Raw genomic sequence first — 17,031 nt, 5'->3', positions numbered from 1 at the left:
TAAGAATTAGCACTCCTGGTTTGACCTTTGAACTAAACCAACCTGTCATTGCATGGTAGCGTTGCTCATTTTTGTATCCCACATTTCCTCAGTCTAATTTGATTTCAGAGAGACTAGCAGCTCTGCTATGAAATTGAAAATCCAGGAGCCAAAAATCTGATAGTTCTATTTTTGCAAGGAAAGGTTCATCAACCAAAATCAACATGGTAATGTGATGATACTCTTGAATTAACAGTAATAATCCTCAAAAGGGAGAGACAGGGATTAGCAATTCCCAGCACCTGGTATAATGTGATGATGATATGCTTGAAACCAAGCCCTGTTTTTCCAGCTGTATCAACTTTCAACTGAGCTGAACAGTTACCGATTGGCATCACGCCAATCACTCCATCGGCAAGTTATGCTTATGGCTGTGATTATGGGGAGAGAGTAAATTCACCGTATCAATGAGGCTACTCTGCTACCCCGTGCATGATTCCCCATTCATATCTCTTTCTGGTTTTCATCATTTGGGGAAGCCTCACTCTCCTTTCCCTCACTTAATTGCTTCTCAGGTGGCAAACCCCCATCTTCACTGTTTGCAATCCCGTCCATCTCTTTAGGTTCATCAGACTGGTGTATCATCAACTGCCCCATTTGCAGGAGCAGGTCCATCGGATCAATAAGCCATGTACTGCTCAAGCTGATAGCTCATCAAACGTGAGAAACCGTGACTTTAGCTGCTGGAACTTCTTACGAGACCATAAAAAAAGTTGCTAGTGGATTAATTGTAAAACAACAATGCCCGTATGCACCACATCACAGACTGGAAAAGGGTTTCTGCAGCTTGCAAAATGAATATCAAGTAACTTGGCATATTACTGAGCCCAAGGTTTTCCATTTCAGCTACTTAACCATACCTTAGCAAAATCACAAGCCTTTCGCTGCTTTGAGCTATACATGGTGCACCTTGAATTTACAACACCATCACCCAAGCACAAGCCAGATACCATTTTAATAATAACAGGCAAGAAAAAAAAATGCAGAAGATTTTCTTAGGAGAAGATAGTGGATGGATATGAAAAAAGACAGCCAAAGGTGTTATCAAAAGTTTGATCCTTCACTAACTACAATTTATTAGGTGAGAGTTGACTCACAGCGATATATATAACCTTCATCAACCTCAAATGCTTTATTTGTCCCGCTGCAATGCTCAGAGGGAGCAGCTTTCACCTAACTTAAGGCAGGTTTCCCTTCAAAATTTACCATGCTATTGGCAGATGCTAGTTTCTTTGTGCATGTGACCATAGCTTAAGTTAGGTTTTAAGTCAGCAAGCCTCTTTAGACTGTTCCTCGACCTATAATGAATCGAAGATTCAGCCATGAACCAAGACAAGAAAGGTATATAACCCGAAGAGCTATACCTGAGACAGTTGATTCATTTTATCCATTACAATGTGTCCCACCTCCTCAACACTGCTAACAAAACAAGGATGTCCAGTGTCTTCAACTTGCCGCTGTGTATATGTCGAAACTTCACCAAAATTCAGTGCAAGGTGATCGGGTCCCTGAAGCAGAAGTTGAAATGTAGGCTGCAGTTCATAGCATTGTTCAAACAGAGATCTGCGGCAAAATACATATAGCCCAAGTCAACAGCTGTGAGCTGTAAAGAAAAACCATTTTGCTGTCCTTGAAACTTGTCAACAGTTGTGAGCTGTAGAAGAACAATATTGATGAGTTTATAATGAGATTGAATATATATGAAAGCCTGCAACCTGAATTGAAACAACTGTGAAAAAGAGAAACCAATTTGCCATTGATGCAACAGAAGCTGTCCCATGGGTTGAATTGGTCACTCAGTATGCACCAAGGAAGTCACAGGGATAGCTTTTATTTGGTCAAGCAAACAGATGAAAATAACACTTAACCATTACTCTTTCTGAGCAAAATTACAAAAACACATGAAAAACAACTTTAACCCGCTACTCATTTTCTATGCAATAGTTATTTTTCACTACTCATTCGAGCATTTTACCTTGCTGGGTGGGCCGATGAAGTCATAAGGAACACATCTTCTGTTGATAACATCACGAAGTTTTTGGCCATTGTAAGTTGTCAAGATGGAGATCTTGTTTGCAGGATATCCTGGCAAACGCATATAGATATAAACACTAACAACATATTCAGCCTCTCCCTCATCTTGATAGAACAAACGAGAAGGAGCAGTCTCGCTTCATCGATGGTAATCGGGCACATCCAACATCCACTAACTGGTATTCATAGGAGAATCCAGAATTTGCTTTATCGCCTCTTCCATGTCTTTCTCAAATGACTGACCAGTAAAAACTGGTTGAGGGCTGTCGGAGAAGAACTCCTTGAATGAGAAACGGTCCTTGAATGGCAATGCACTGAAGTTGCAAAAAAAAAAAAACTCTCTTCTAAGCCCATCCAAACACATAAGAAGCCCATCTGAGCAATATGTTCCCTAGCCCAAATCCCAAAAAACAAAGCCCATAAAAAGTGATCCAACAACCCAAATAAATAATAATTGAAAACAACAAAATAGGTGACCCCACAACCCAGCAAGAGAGAGAGAGAGAGAGAGAGAAGGCCTGGCGAGATTCTCCAATGCCTCTTAGTTTTTTTTTTTTTTTTTTTAAAAAAAATTAAATGGTTACGAAAAAGGCGTCGGACGAGTGGACCACGAAATTGAATCCATTATTGTAAGATTCGATTATCCCCTTCCCCACGTTCTCTCAAAACATGAAAAGGAGAGTTTAATTTGGTGTATTTCAATCAACATATTAAAATAATTTAAAAAATATAAAATAAATTTCATTTTAAATAAAATTATTATTTTTTTTTTTTTTGAAGAAACACGGTTTACGCAGTGTTTTTAAAATATACTCTTCATTAATAGGCTCGCAGCACTACGGTCGTCTATATAATTTAATGTTTTTGAGTAATATGGGCAAGTGTTTACATTTTCCCATGCTAGATCTGTAGATGAATCTAGATAAACTATTTTTATTATATTACCACAAATAAAACCGAGGAAATTTTTTTTGTTTGAGTCAATATTTTGAAAATTTAGCCTAGACAGTTATCTATAGCATTCATAAGTATTTTGATGGAATTCTCATCGTATTTATATTAAGATTAAGTGTTTATATTTTTTAAAAGTATTTTTTTACTTAAAAATACATTTTTTTTTAATATTAGTATATTAAAACTATATAAAATATTTTTTTAGCTGTTTTTTTAAAAATAAATCATGGTGTTGAAACACATCAAAAATAAAATATACTGTATTTCTGTGGTTGGAATGCTTGATAAGTGAAGTTGCTGTCAAGTTTGGAAGCGATTGAGACAAAAGTGTGAGAAGCAGTAACATCTACCAATTAATGAGTTTATAATTATAACTTAGTTTCCATAACTTATTTAAAACAATCAATTAATTCTTATAATATTATAAATAATCAAATAATTCTTCGACCAATGTGGACCATCCTCAATATATATATATATATATATATATATATATATATATATATATATATATAATGTTCTTATTTATCAATGCATGGAATTCTTTTCAAGGAAAAAAAAATCAAACGAATGTTCAATAACACCATCACGCTTAGAAAATAAGTATCACAATAAATAATAAAATCAAGAATTTTAAATAATTGAAGATTATAATTTTTTATTTTATAATTGTTTAGTTATATTTTTATATATATATATATATATATATATATATTATAATTGAAGATTATATTAATTTTTTTAATATTTGTTTTTTGTTTTGTCGTAATACTAGTGCCCATTTTTTATATTCTTATGTATACTTTTAATTGTTTGATTGAATCACGAATATTCTTAAATTCATTATGCTTATAAAACTGAGCTACCTAGGAAAACACCACTGGCTGTCTCCATCAAACCTTTCACTAACACATCTATAAATCCTGTCTTCAACCATCATTGGCCAGCACCATACAAAGCTCTCCAGTAATGGCCACCGCAAGCTCCACTGACTCATCCCTCTCTCCTCTAAGGTAAAAGGAGCTTTTGGTCATCTCCCTTTTGACCTTAGTGTTAAATGGTTTTCTTTTCTTTTCCACTGTAACTTGCTTTCCTTTAAGAAAGATTCTTGCTTTTTGTGAAGAGAATTTTTTGATGAATTTTGTATATGTTCATGGTTTGACATCAATCCTAGGGAATCCAATGGTGATAGCTAATTTAAGTTTAATACAACCACTCGGACTAATTAGCCTTTTAATGAACTTTTGCTAGCTTGCTATTAACCCTCGTAGTCAATTTCATAGTTGATCAGCTCATTTTTTGTTTTATAATATATTATTATTTTTAGTTTCTTTTTTATTTTTTGTTGAAGAGTTGTATCTTTATATGAACTTCCCTTTTGGAATTCAGGGGTGCCTTGAAGTGTGGTTTGATTTCTTAGTTTTATAGAGTAAAAGAGCATAAACATTTCTCAGAAGTTTTTAGTTTCATATAAGTTAGAGAACCATGGATTTATTGAATGTTTCCAGATTTCTATCAATGCTTTAAATCTGCTTTTTGTTGTCTGCCATGATCTGATGCAAATTGGTGTAATATAAGTTTGCGTTTGTGAGAAAGAAATTGACTGTAACTTATCATATTTCACTTCATTATCCGAAATCACCTTGCGGAAGAGGCTTTTGCAATGACTTGCTTGTGCTTTGTTATTCTCTTCTGTCTGTGATGCTCATCCTCTCACACACGAAGTACCTATCGTCCTTCTCTGTGGGTTAATGTCCTTAGAGATTTTGAATTTGTGCCTACTTTAAATTAAAATCAAGGTTCTGTAGTTTGTGTTTTAAAGTTCGAATTTAAATAATTACCATGGACTATATAGTATTGGGTGCGTGTTTCAAATTTATATGAGTGACTTGGTATGTTCATTTTCAGTTTGAAATAGCAGCAGGTCTATGTGTTAACTGTGTAAGATTAACCGTTTTTCATGCCTTGTTGCTCACTCTAATCTGTGTGGCTAGAAATAATCTGATTGAAATTTAAGTTGATATGACGATGCTTTGGAAATCTCAATTGTATGAGTCTCATTTTGAATCATTTCAGAGTGTCTACATGCTGTATTTTCTTTTTGAAAGGAGAGCTGCTGATAAATGAAGCCTTCCATATGTGGTATTTGATTTAGTTTTTACTTTCATGTTTTAATTATTTGTCTGGTATGCTGGAACTTATATACCAACTGAAATATTTTTACATAATCGAAACTTTCCAAGAAGACAGAAGGATAATCCATAAAAGTTTGCTACTTTGTTGACATCAAAAGAGCCAGACCATCCAATTCATCTACTAGTGGATTGTATCTTGCTGCACAGTTCTTAACATTTTATAACTATGTCTTAAGAGGTCTTTCTGGCACCCTAATTGAATTGGGATCTCTCTTTTGGCATGTTTGGTGTCATTCTAGTATCGGGATTAATCTATTTATTTGGAATCCATATCAGACCTAGCATATCTTTTCTTGTAGGTTATTGGGCAAAGTAGCATTGGTAACAGGTGGAGCTACCGGTATTGGGGAGAGCATTGCCCGGCTATTTTGCAGACATGGTGCAAAAGTTTGCATAGCTGATTTGCAAGACAACCTTGGACAAAATGTTTGCGAGTCGCTTGGTGGTGAGCCAAAAACTTGTTATATCCATTGTGATGTCACAATAGAGGATGATGTTCGCCAAGCTGTTGACTTTACTGTTGATAAATTTGGAACATTGGATATTATGGTTAACAATGCTGGGCTGGGAGGTCCCCCCTGTCCAGATATCCGTAAGGTGGCCTTATCAGACTTTGAAAAGGTGTTTGATGTAAATGTGAAGGGTGTTTTTCTTGGAATGAAGCATGCAGCACGGATTATGATCCCCCTAAATAAGGGTTCAATTGTTTCTCTCTGTAGTGTTGCCAGTGCCATAGGGGGTATAGGCCCACATGCTTACACAGGGTCAAAGCATGCTGTATTGGGTCTGACCAGAAGTGTTGCAGCTGAACTAGGAAAACATGGGATACGCGTAAACTGTGTCTCTCCTTATGGAGTTGCGACAAGCTTGGCTGTGGCTCATTTGCCCGAGGATGAGAGGACTGAGGATGCCTTAATAGGTTTCCGCTCTTTTATTGGGAGGAATGCTAACTTGCAAGGTGTGGAATTGACAGTTGATGATGTGGCCAATGCCGTGCTCTTCCTAGCAAGTGATGAAGCAAGGTACATAAGTGGGGATAATCTAATGCTTGATGGGGGCTTCACGTGCACAAACCACTCACTCCGTGTCTTCAGATGACGAGTGATTTTCTTGAGGCATACTGCAATGTCTTAGGTGGTTTTGAGATTGACAACTCAGTCTTTTGGTGTCACAGCTTCTAGTAGGTTTGGACAGCAGCTGATACAAAGAAGAAACAAATGTTGTCAGTTGTAGATTGCACCTTGATTTCTGTATCATTCGGTATGATTCAAGACTAATCCTCCATGTTTTGATCATCGTGAATTCTAATTGGACTTGTTGCTCAATTCCTTGCATGAACCATATTTGTTTCACTTCACCATTTTGGAAGTAGTGAATTTGAATTCAAGTGCAATATGCTGTACCAAAATCTGAAGATATTTTCTACTCCTGTAAAGCATCTTTGTAAATAACTAGAGTAAAGTTTGGTTACCGTTTCGGGATAGAAGAGAGACAATGGCGACTTAGAGGATTTCCACTCAAAAAATCTCTCATACATAGATTTATTCTATATCTCTCTTGTGTCTTGGAACACAAACCAAACACAACCCTCGAACCAAATGCCCATTTCCAGATCTCTTACGACGTTCTCTTAACTACATATGGCAAAGGGAACAGCTAGTTGCCAGACATTAGTGTTACTAATTGCTGGATATGAAGAAGAGTAGGGGATCACTTTGCTCAGAGAGGCGTGTGCAAAAGAACTGATTTGAGAAATGTTCTCTCAGAAATCCTGAAGGTTGGAGCTATGACATCCTTTGAGACTTCATTCACAAATCTGTTTGTGATTTTACTTTAGCTGTGGAATTTCGTTGTAGGATAAATGACTGCATACTATGATGAGCTGTGGCTTCCCATGAATATCAATTCAACAATCATCAATTCTTGAAGGAAAATGAAAAAAAAAATCCACAATTTTGATTCCATTGCTCCCACGTAAGAACAATTCACCGATAAAATGAGTGCAAAAGAGAAGAAAATATAAAAGCCAACATGTAAAAACTAAAAACACAGCAAAAAATAATATTTTAGAACTCTCAAACTACAAATTTATAGTTATAAAACTCGGTTCAGGTAGGGATTGGTCGGTTCAACTCATTGATAAGTGGAATAATTTTTTATTTTTTTTTATTAAAATTATATCAATTTAGATTTTTTTTAATAATAAAATGATACTGTTCATAAAAAAATTGATTGGATAAGAAACTTGACTTGGACTAGATTTGGCTTTTGAGTTATTGTTAACTTGCTGGATTGAATTTTAATACAAAGGTAATTAATAATTTATTTTGGAATGAAAAATTAATTCTTACTTTCTTGAGAAAAAAAAAAAGTCCAAAAGGGAAGAAAGCAAATAAAAGGAAAGGAAATAGTTAGAGAGGTGAGCTTGAAAACTCAACCTCCAAAAATAACTACCATTATCTAACAGTAATTCAAAAAAAACCAGAAACTAAAGAAAAGGCAATGGCCACTTATCTTCCTCACCTCACAAGCAAAACGCCCTCTTTGTTCTAAAAGCCTGAAACAAAAAGTCCCTACACGAGCCAGTTCATGGCTTCTCTTCACGTTCAACATTCATGGCTATCTTCTCTCACCAAAAACCCCACTACCCTTTTCTCCTCCAAAGCCTCTCCATTCAAAGTTTCACTCTCTCTCAACTCTTCTAATGCTGAATCTCCAAACCCCTCCTCACAGAACCCACCAGATCCCGAACCAGGTCCTGTGGACCCTGTAAAGCTTGCTTTTGAGAAGGCTAAAGCATATAGAAACTCCATTGAAACCAGCAAGAATGTGAAGATTGAGCAGAACCCAGTTGAGGATTCTGGTGGTTCTATAATTGGGATTGTTGAGAAAAATAAGCAAGTGTCAGATCCTGTTAAGGGTGCTGTGGAGTACAAGACAGATATAGGAGTTGTTGGTAGCAGTGGTGTTGTGGAAGGTATTGCAGATAGTAAAACAAATTCAGGTATGGTATTTATTTCAAATTTTCAGTTGGCAGATTTAGCTAAATTCAGTTGGATAATTGATGATTATTGATTACTTATTATGTTGCCTCCATTAACAATGTCTAGTTGGTAAATTAGCCACAGTGTGTTAACAGACAGGACACAGTGGATCCTTGATCAGCCATACATAGCCAATTTGCCTAGTTGCTGTGTTCAGCTTTATATGTTGTTATCATATAATGCCGTTTTGTTATCAGCTCTGTATTAGAAGGTTTTGTTGTGGTTAATAGTAAGATGATGTTGCCATATCTAGTTGTTCTTCTAGGGTTGCGATTGGTTAGTGTCTCTAGACACATAAGCGATGTATATAGAAGGGATATCAACATGTTTAGTTGTAAAGATGGTGAAAAAAACATAAAAATAAATCCGTATCTAGGATAATTTTGAAGTGAATTTCTGGACTTTAAAACAAGAAGGACAAGGGGACATGTCCATTATGTCCCAACTATCTCCATCTCTTTTGTCCAGAGAAGTAACCAAATGCTAAAGAATGAAAGAGTGTAAGAGGCTGAAGCTTATAAATGGAAACCAATTTCAGGGTCTTCATTTTTAGATTTTCGCTTTCATCTTTCAACTAAGTTTTAGTAATGGAGAAAAAGAGAATCTACATTCTATTGATTTGAAGGTTTATCGATATAAATGATTCAAAACTTGGTGATATGTTTAATTTTTCAAATCTGTGCTATAATAGAAGGGAAAATATCATCAGGATCTTTTGTTCTAATTAGAAATAAGTATATGGAAGTGGAATGTCTGCTGAAAATGTGCATATGATTGTTTTAGGATTAAAGGGACGGAATTTAGGAAGTGGAGTGGTGGATAAAACGTCGAAGAAAGAACAAAAACTGTCGATCTCAAGCATTGATTTTGTGGGGCTTGAATTTGCGGATAAGAAAAAGGGCAGGGGACTACCTGCTGGATTGGTTCCAATCACAGACCCTTTTTCAGAAGGGAACTTGCCTGATGTAGAAATAATTGTCGGGGACACTAGCAAATTTGAGGATCCCTCTACATTGACGTCCAAGCCTACCCAAGAAGATAATCCAGATCTTTACAAGCCGAAGGTTTCTACATGGGGTGTCTTTCCTAGACCTGGAAACATTTCAAAGACGGTATGCTAATTATAGTTTTTTTGAAAAATTCTGAAGTGCATTATAATCTCCAACTCTTAACTTTTGTTGGTGTTACTGCTTTGAGAAAGTAACTTCATGAGAAATACAAAATTCAAGATAAATTGGATGTTTGAGGCGGAGAAAGTAAATGGGAGTGGAAAAAATGGTTTGAAGTCGCTATATTGCAGCTGCTAAGAAACTGATAAAATGCAATAATTAATTAGGAGGAAAAGTTAACCTGTCCTCAAATGAGATTAGGCAGAACTTGAATCACTTAAGTGGACAAAAAATATTTTTCTTTCATAAGTCATTGATGAAGAAATAATTGATGGAAGTTTATTGGTTCTCATTTTTTCTGGAAAAGGACTAATCTTACTAACAGCTTTTTCTGATATTTCTTTCTTGGGTGTTAGTTTGGTGGTGGAAAAACTATTCGCCCTGGAGATGAGCTTGAAACAGCAGAAGCACGAGCTGCTAAGGATGAGCGCACAAAGCAATTAATAGCTGCCTACAGGAAGAGCATTGGCTTAAATGTTGATCCAAACGTGAAATTGGAGTGTGAAAAGGTATATTCCCTTCATTTAATCCGACTTTCATTCTACGAGACCAAAAAGAAATAGCATTGAAGTTTCCCAAGTGTCAATTTTTAATGAAAACTACAGAGAATATCAATCAGATTACAAATGCCTTTATCCAATGACCATTTTTCTGATTCAAGTCATTGAGGTTTATAGGCCTTGAAGGATGGCGACTCCTTGATGGATTCTGGAAAGCTTAATGACGCGCTACCCTACTATCAAATGGTTTTGGATAAGTTGCCATTTAAGGTAATTTTACATCAGATGTGAGCCACAACTGTTTTGGTAATGCAAGTGAGCTTGAATTGACTGATGGTACTCCATTTGGGTCACTTGACAACGCAAGTCTTGTGAAATGATTCTCCAAATCTTGCTGAAGTTTTAAATGGCTAAATCCAAATTCCCAATCAGACATACTGGATGGTTCTTGTTTCAGATAGGTTTCATCAGCATACATGTTTTGGCCATTCTAAATGATTGGTGAGATGAACATTTTCCAGGAGCTTAAGACTTTAAAGTTTTGAGTCCTGCGAGGACAGATAACCAACATGCCACATTTTTTATGAGCTATGGAGATCTTGATTAAAAATGTTTACAAACCTCAGACATTCTTAAAATCATAACTTAGAGCTACATCGGTGTCAATTTTTGTTTACAGACCATAGCATAGCAATATTCTGTACCTTTTCCCTGCATGCAGGTTTCTGCGAATGCAAGTTCATAATAGTTAGACCTGGCTGATGTTTCTGATACGATCAAGTATTCACATAAAACTTAATAATTTGTTTCTAATGCTCAGTTCAATGTTTCTCAATTTCTAGATTTGTGTTCTTAGAAGCAATTTCCAGTTTGAATTAGGAAAGCAGAAAATGAATTTCGTGCAAGATACTCGGTTCCTATTCTGTCAATCTGTATCTTTGTTCCTTGGAAAATGTCTCAACATAATTCTCAGCTAAAAAATCAGAAAGAAGTTGTGATTTTGACAATGGTCCTTGAATCTTGTTTCAAAAGTTAGGATAGACAGTCCTTCTTCTTTGATGTGGGGGTAACTAATCAGAAACGAACTGCATCGTTCTTATATTTCATTACGGACATTATGATTTTGCAGAGTGAACTTCATGGGTTAGCTGCTTTGCAGTGGTCAATCTGTCAAGATTCACTCAGCAGGTACATTTATTTTATCAATTGTCAGCTCGATTCTTAATATATGTTCGAATGGCCTATCTGACTGGGTATTAATCGTCTGATAAAAGTTACAATGTTTGTTTACTATATCGGTAATAAGCAGTTGTGATTATTGACAGACCAAACGAGGCTCGTGCTATGTATGAAAAACTCCAGTCTCATCCAAATGTTAAAGTGAGCAAGATAGCAAGGCAATTTATGTTCAGTTTCCAGGTAATTAACACTGAAGTAGGGCTAATAAAGAGCTTCTATGCATGCCTGAAACTTCAAATATTCAAAAGAAATTGCACCTATTTTAATCAACATCTTGAATAGTTCAAAACACTGACAACTGAAAATACAATGAACTGCGTGCAGACCAAGCTTGCAATTTTCAACGTAAAGTTGCCAAAACCATGTTGATGCATGATCAAAAGTTAATAGTTACTGTACTTTTTGAGTTTTGCATGTCTAGGCATTTCAATTGATCATTAAAACTTTTAACCTACTGTAGGCCATGGAGAAGTTGAAGTTTACAGGCTCAAATTTCTCGCCGACAAGCACAGGCTACCAGTACTATTTTGAGAAATTTGTTGAAGATAAAACCAGCTACCCTCAAGGAGAGGCTGGAATTGAAATTGGTGTATTGAATCAAGCCCTCCCATATATGATTTTTCTTGTTTCTCCCATTTTTATGGTTCTGTTTGCTGCTTTACGGGGAGGGAATACAAACTAGATACTTGTAACTAGCAACTAGGATGTAATTAATAACTACATCTCCTAATCTAGATGAAAGATTAACTTTTATCTTGATTCTTTATTTCATATCGTGGCCTGATATCTCTCCCTTTCTGACTGATTCATGGTTAATCAATACCCTGCTAATAGTTGCCTCAGTGATTGTAGCACTAGTGTTATCAAGAGAAATAATTGATGATTACTAGTGATGAAATAGGAGATCTGGCAGGCATCCTAAAGTGGGAGGAGCCCTAGTTGTGGAAAGCTTTCCTGGGAAACACTTAGCTCCACTTATTGTGCAATGATTCTGTCGGTAAGCACACAACGAGGAGACAGGTAGGTAAATGGTTGGTGTGAGAGATTTTTTTCCCTTAGGAAGAGTACTAATGCTTTATAGAACAGGGTGAAACTTGTTCAATCATTTCCATAGATTAGAACAAGAGTGCTAGGTGGAGTGGTTGGAAGATGATGCATGATTATGCGAAGATTGCAAAGCTCTCTAAAGGGATATTGCGGTTCCTTTCTGTAGTTTCAGACATTCACTATGTGATCTTGTTCTTGTAACAATCACCATTGTTGTGCTGATCAGTATCTACGTACCATGTATTGAAAGTCAGAAAAGATGCATTGTATGCTGCTGGTTGGACCTATGAAGCAGGATAGTGTTTTTATGCCTTTGAATTCTCTCTTGGATTTGAACAAAGATCATAGAGCAATCACTGCCGCATTCATCGTTATACCCATCCCCACCATAAAGTTTCTGTAAAGTGAACGAAATTTATAGTATCAAGATTTTAAATAGAAGATGATTCGGAAGTTGGGCTTCTTCTGATTATTTTTTATCTCCTGCAACTGCAACTTCTTTGTAAGCTCAATTCACGGCGAGTCAATGCCATCAACAGAATGAAATTCTCACAGTTCATTTAGATAACTTGATGTGGACGATTCGAAGAATATAGGTATGAACAATCACTTATGAATCTGCCATAATTCTAGTAGACTTGTTTACTGGGTAGTGGGATAAAACCGAGCTAAGCCTAATAGGTGACTAGTTCGCGCAAGATGAATAGCCTCGTAAAAAAACCTATAACTTCAATCTGAATATTGAATTACACTCAAATTTAATCAGGAAATTCTACAAACCTGATTCTATAGGAGTCGGCTCACTATAACTAGCTGAGATTTGAAAGACCTTAAGATTTGGCTTGGAAGATGTTGCTTGAGAAAAATTCATTGTTTTTCCTTTTATTTTTGGATTTTTAGTTTAATTTTAGATTTTATGTTATTTTTCCTGATTTAAAATTCTGATTTTCCTGACTTATTTAAAAAGTTGTAAACTTTTTGGAAAGGCAAAAAGAAAAATATTCCGTAATAAAATATAATTGTGAGACCCTTTTCAGTAAAAATTCTATCTTTTTTTGTGTGTTTATTTTATTCTTTCCAAGAGTCGTGTACTCTCAGCCAGTTGCATGGTTTAAAGAGAAGAATTCATGTGAAAGCAATATTGAGTATTTTAATTTCAGTGCATATCCTTTATGCAGAAAGCAAACATCCTTGATTTTGAAGATTTAGGATGCCAAAAACAAAACAATCAATTACCTGCCATGTTCCTGATAATCCTCCCTTTTTGGCCAAAAGTTGTCTTCCTGCCTCCAACTCACAAGGACTATGTACCGAGGCTGCTTTCTGCTTTTGTGCTTTACTGTTAATCTGCAGCTTTAATTATGGTGATATGTGTTCTATCATTGTTTTATTTTTGTAACTATATCCAACATGTCATTGTTGTTGGGACTATATACACCACTTATCTCCACATTGATATGATATTGTCCACTTTGAGCCTAAACCCTCATAGATTTGCTCTTGGGCTATACCCAAAAGGCCTCATACCAATGGAGATATTTGTCCATCCTTATATACCCATGATCCTCCCCATTTCTAGCCAATGTGGGACTTTGGTCGTATACCCAACAATCCTCCCCTCGAACAAAGGACCACCGAGCCTCCCCTCAAACCGATCATTCATCCGTCCATTCTCTACCAACCAGGATTCTTCATTCTCTACTTCAGCGTGTTGGGGTCAGGACACGTCCATGAAGCATCCGGAGAGCACTACCTGACTTGAGAGTTTTTGCTCTTTCTAGGTCAACTCCTCTTCACCGTGTTGGGATCAGGACACGTCCATGAAGCATCTGGAGCACACCGCCTATCCAATAGAGCTGATCCATGGATTACATCATGATTGGGGGCCCACCACCTTTTGTTCGGCATTCCGAGGATTCATCCATCATGACTAACTCTGGGGCCTGGCTCTGATACCACTTGTTGGAACTATGGACACCACTTATCTCCATATTGGTATGATATTGTCCACTTTGAGCCTAAACCCTCATGGATTTGCTCTTGGGCTATACCCAAAATGCCTCATACCAATGGAGATATTTGTCCATCCTTATATACCCATGATCCTCCCCATTTCTAGCCAATATGGGACTTTGGTCGTATACCCAACAATTGTCTATCCAATAGTTGCAAATAACCGAAAGAGATAACAAGCATAAGAACACAAATTTCTATTAAAATAGGCTTTTACACACAAAAAAAAAAAAATTGAAATTTTAGTGCTTTATCTGATTGCTTTCCTATAAAATTAGACTTTTAAAATTTTCTGGTCAAATTTAAGCATGATTCAATTATCAAATTGAAAATTATGAGTTTTTTCATCAGACGAATAACTCTATGCGACCAATGTCTCTTCTTGGGCTTAGTTATGTCCCTTTGATCCATAAATATCCCTATAAAAGCATCCACGTAGCCCAATCATGGAAGATTCACAACTGATTGATCACTGTACCAATAATTCATGAATGATTTCTGAATAATTGTGTGCATTTCTCTCCTTCACATATCTGTATGAATCCTATCTTGTTCAATTTGATTAGTTTTTCTGCTCACCTTTTTGCCTAATAATACAACATGACTGTTAAGTTTTGCCCCCCTCTTCCAGCTTAATCCATCTCTAAACAAACGCAGACGATATTGTAGAAAGTGTCCTCATATTTGGAATGAGCTTGTTAAAGAGCATGAGCATATCCTGTTTAATCATTTTTTCTATCAGAAATCAAGCAGAGATGCAAGCAGGCTGAGCAATTGTACATGGTGTTGCCCCTGCTTCGCTTGTGAATCTTCTCTAATCAACTCCAATAATCTAAATCTTAGTTGCTAACTAGTTGAGTTTTGCTGCATGAATCACTTTTCTTACCACAGTTATATTTTGGAGGTTGGAAATGTTTGTGTGTGTGTCCATTCTATTTCCACAGCGCCATAGTATGTTTTCTGCAGTCACTAAAGCAGCTCCAGGCAGGCCATTATCACATATTTAATTATATTTAACCTCAATACTATAAGATCTTTTAAGTCAAGACTCAAATCACGGCACCATGCTTCTAATTCCAATACAGCTACCAGGTCATTAGGGTTCTTACAACATTTTTTTACATCCAAAGCACTCCCAAACAATTCCTGATATAGAGATGAGCTTTGACTCCCAAGATGGTGACTGAAAGGCAATTTGTGACAATCAAAGCCTAAGTTTAGAGATTATGATTTTCTTAATAAATTTTCAATACTCAAATCATTCCTTCTACACAAATACATATTATTTCTTATGCTAGTAAGTGCTGGTACAACTAACCTCATCATCAACCAATCAAAGTAGGTGACCATGCCCGGAATATAATTCTTTTTTCCCATGAGTCCTCACAATATTTACAAGACCTACATTGGATTGACCCGACTCAAGCTCTAATTAGTTGGGGATTGACTCGTATCAACTTAATTTTTAACATTTTATTTAAAAAAAATTTAAAATGATATTATTTTATTTTTTTTTATTGATCAGGTGAAGGCTAGGATCCTCACTCAACAGTCGACGCTCACAAGTAGATGAATTTTTCCCTAGAAGAAAACAGATGCTCATCACACATTTCCAGTCATGCCATATTTCTTACGCCTCGAACAAAAAGCAGATTCCCAACAAGATTTTTGTCTTCCTCGTCTGATTAAATGAAAACATACTCCACCTAAAGATGCTGCCATGGATTCTGAAAAGGTTTACCAAACACTTTAATTTTTCCTTTCCAAAAAGTGATTAGGTGCCTTGATCCCCGCTTATTCATCTTACCTATCTTCAATATCTGACAGTGGTAGCCCTTAAAGCATCGCAGTTGATCATCTAATCCTTGACTTCTTAAGCAATGGTTGGTATAACCTTGATTGTTTATAAAATTCAGCCTGCAAGAACTCAACCAGGATTTCTCACCAGAAAATTAATAATTCACCATTGAATCTTAAACATTTGGCCCAGTGACATTTATGATGTAGAGTTCTTATGGTAAACTTGCTGGTAATGTTTGTGGCTGTCACCTGTCAAGTCTCCACAGCATAGCCTTTGTCTTCATCACCAAATTTGGCACTTGACATCTTCTCATCCATTCTGTACAACTTTCGTGGCTTTATTTGCATGCAATTGCATTTAGGAAGCCACCTGTAACTTCTCTTTTTAGAGATAAAGAAACCTTATGTTACTTATGCATCAAACAAAAAGTAGATTCTTGATAAAATATTTCTCCTTGACTATGCTACCCGGTTTAGCTTCTGCAAGTTGATTAGGAAAAACTCGAGATCTCGACTCGGCCTAAAATTCTAGTTGAACTACATAAAATATTAACCTCATAAAACTTGGATTTTTAATGATTCGATTGACCTCATAAAACCTGTTCGATCTGAATTAATTTTTAGTAATTCGGTTAAACCAGTTAAATCCAGTCAATTTAACAACTAAAAAAAAAAAGAACAAAATGATGTTGCTTTAATAACAACAGTAGACATGAGTTTGCCCAATTACTCAAATGTTGATCTAATAATCCAATGATCCAAGTTTTTTTCCGAGTCTACTACTTGATGGAGTATGACAACCATGCTCTTGGTTGTATCTAAAGATGGCACTGTATCTTTGAAAGTTACTCTCAATCTCTTTTTATTTTTTTCTTCTCTTAAAGTTGCTTTGGTCCCTCAGTCTAATCAGCTAAGCTATGCATCTCATTAATCATTGATTAGGTTTACAATCAATCTCCAATGAGCAATTACTCATTGTCAAACCAATTCTTTAAGT

The 17,031-nt window shown here is 36.0% G+C and overlaps 3 protein-coding genes across 4 annotated transcripts; 2 read left to right on the top strand and 1 right to left on the bottom strand.

Annotated features, from left to right (window-relative positions):
* Positions 1-146: 146 nt before the first annotated feature.
* LOC7496008 (uncharacterized) lies at positions 147-2,365 on the bottom strand. Its single transcript, XM_024603762.2, has 3 exons — positions 2,015-2,365; positions 1,404-1,602; positions 147-1,337 (listed from the first exon to the last, which is right to left on the bottom strand). The coding sequence occupies exons 1-3, from the start codon at positions 2,083-2,085 to the stop codon at positions 1,308-1,310; spliced, it is 300 nt and encodes a 99-aa protein (XP_024459530.1). The 5' UTR covers positions 2,086-2,365; the 3' UTR covers positions 147-1,307.
* A 1,509-nt stretch (positions 2,366-3,874) lies between these two features.
* Positions 3,875-6,615, top strand: LOC7487015 ((+)-borneol dehydrogenase 2). Of its 2 annotated transcripts, none has more exons than XM_002297722.4 (2): positions 3,875-4,040; positions 5,522-6,615. In XM_002297722.4, exons 1-2 carry the CDS (start codon positions 3,997-3,999, stop codon positions 6,318-6,320), a joined length of 843 nt encoding a protein of 280 aa, XP_002297758.1. In that variant the 5' UTR covers positions 3,875-3,996; the 3' UTR covers positions 6,321-6,615. The 2 variants fall into 2 exon arrangements, with proteins under 2 accessions (XP_002297758.1, XP_024449507.1); XM_024593739.2 differs by lacking the exon at positions 3,875-4,040 and adding an exon at positions 4,061-5,169.
* A 1,045-nt stretch (positions 6,616-7,660) lies between these two features.
* LOC7496009 (uncharacterized) lies at positions 7,661-11,927 on the top strand. Its single transcript, XM_006368534.3, has 7 exons — positions 7,661-8,226; positions 9,050-9,378; positions 9,792-9,944; positions 10,113-10,205; positions 11,065-11,123; positions 11,261-11,354; positions 11,635-11,927. The coding sequence occupies exons 1-7, from the start codon at positions 7,812-7,814 to the stop codon at positions 11,854-11,856; spliced, it is 1,365 nt and encodes a 454-aa protein (XP_006368596.2). The 5' UTR covers positions 7,661-7,811; the 3' UTR covers positions 11,857-11,927.
* Positions 11,928-17,031: the final 5,104 nt, after the last annotated feature.

This window comes from Populus trichocarpa, chromosome 1, assembly GCF_000002775.5.
Source record: "Populus trichocarpa isolate Nisqually-1 chromosome 1, P.trichocarpa_v4.1, whole genome shotgun sequence".
NCBI lineage: Eukaryota > Viridiplantae > Streptophyta > Magnoliopsida > Malpighiales > Salicaceae > Populus > Populus trichocarpa.
The sequence above is the reverse complement of the archived record's forward strand: the minus strand, read 5'-3'. Positions and strand labels throughout refer to the sequence as shown.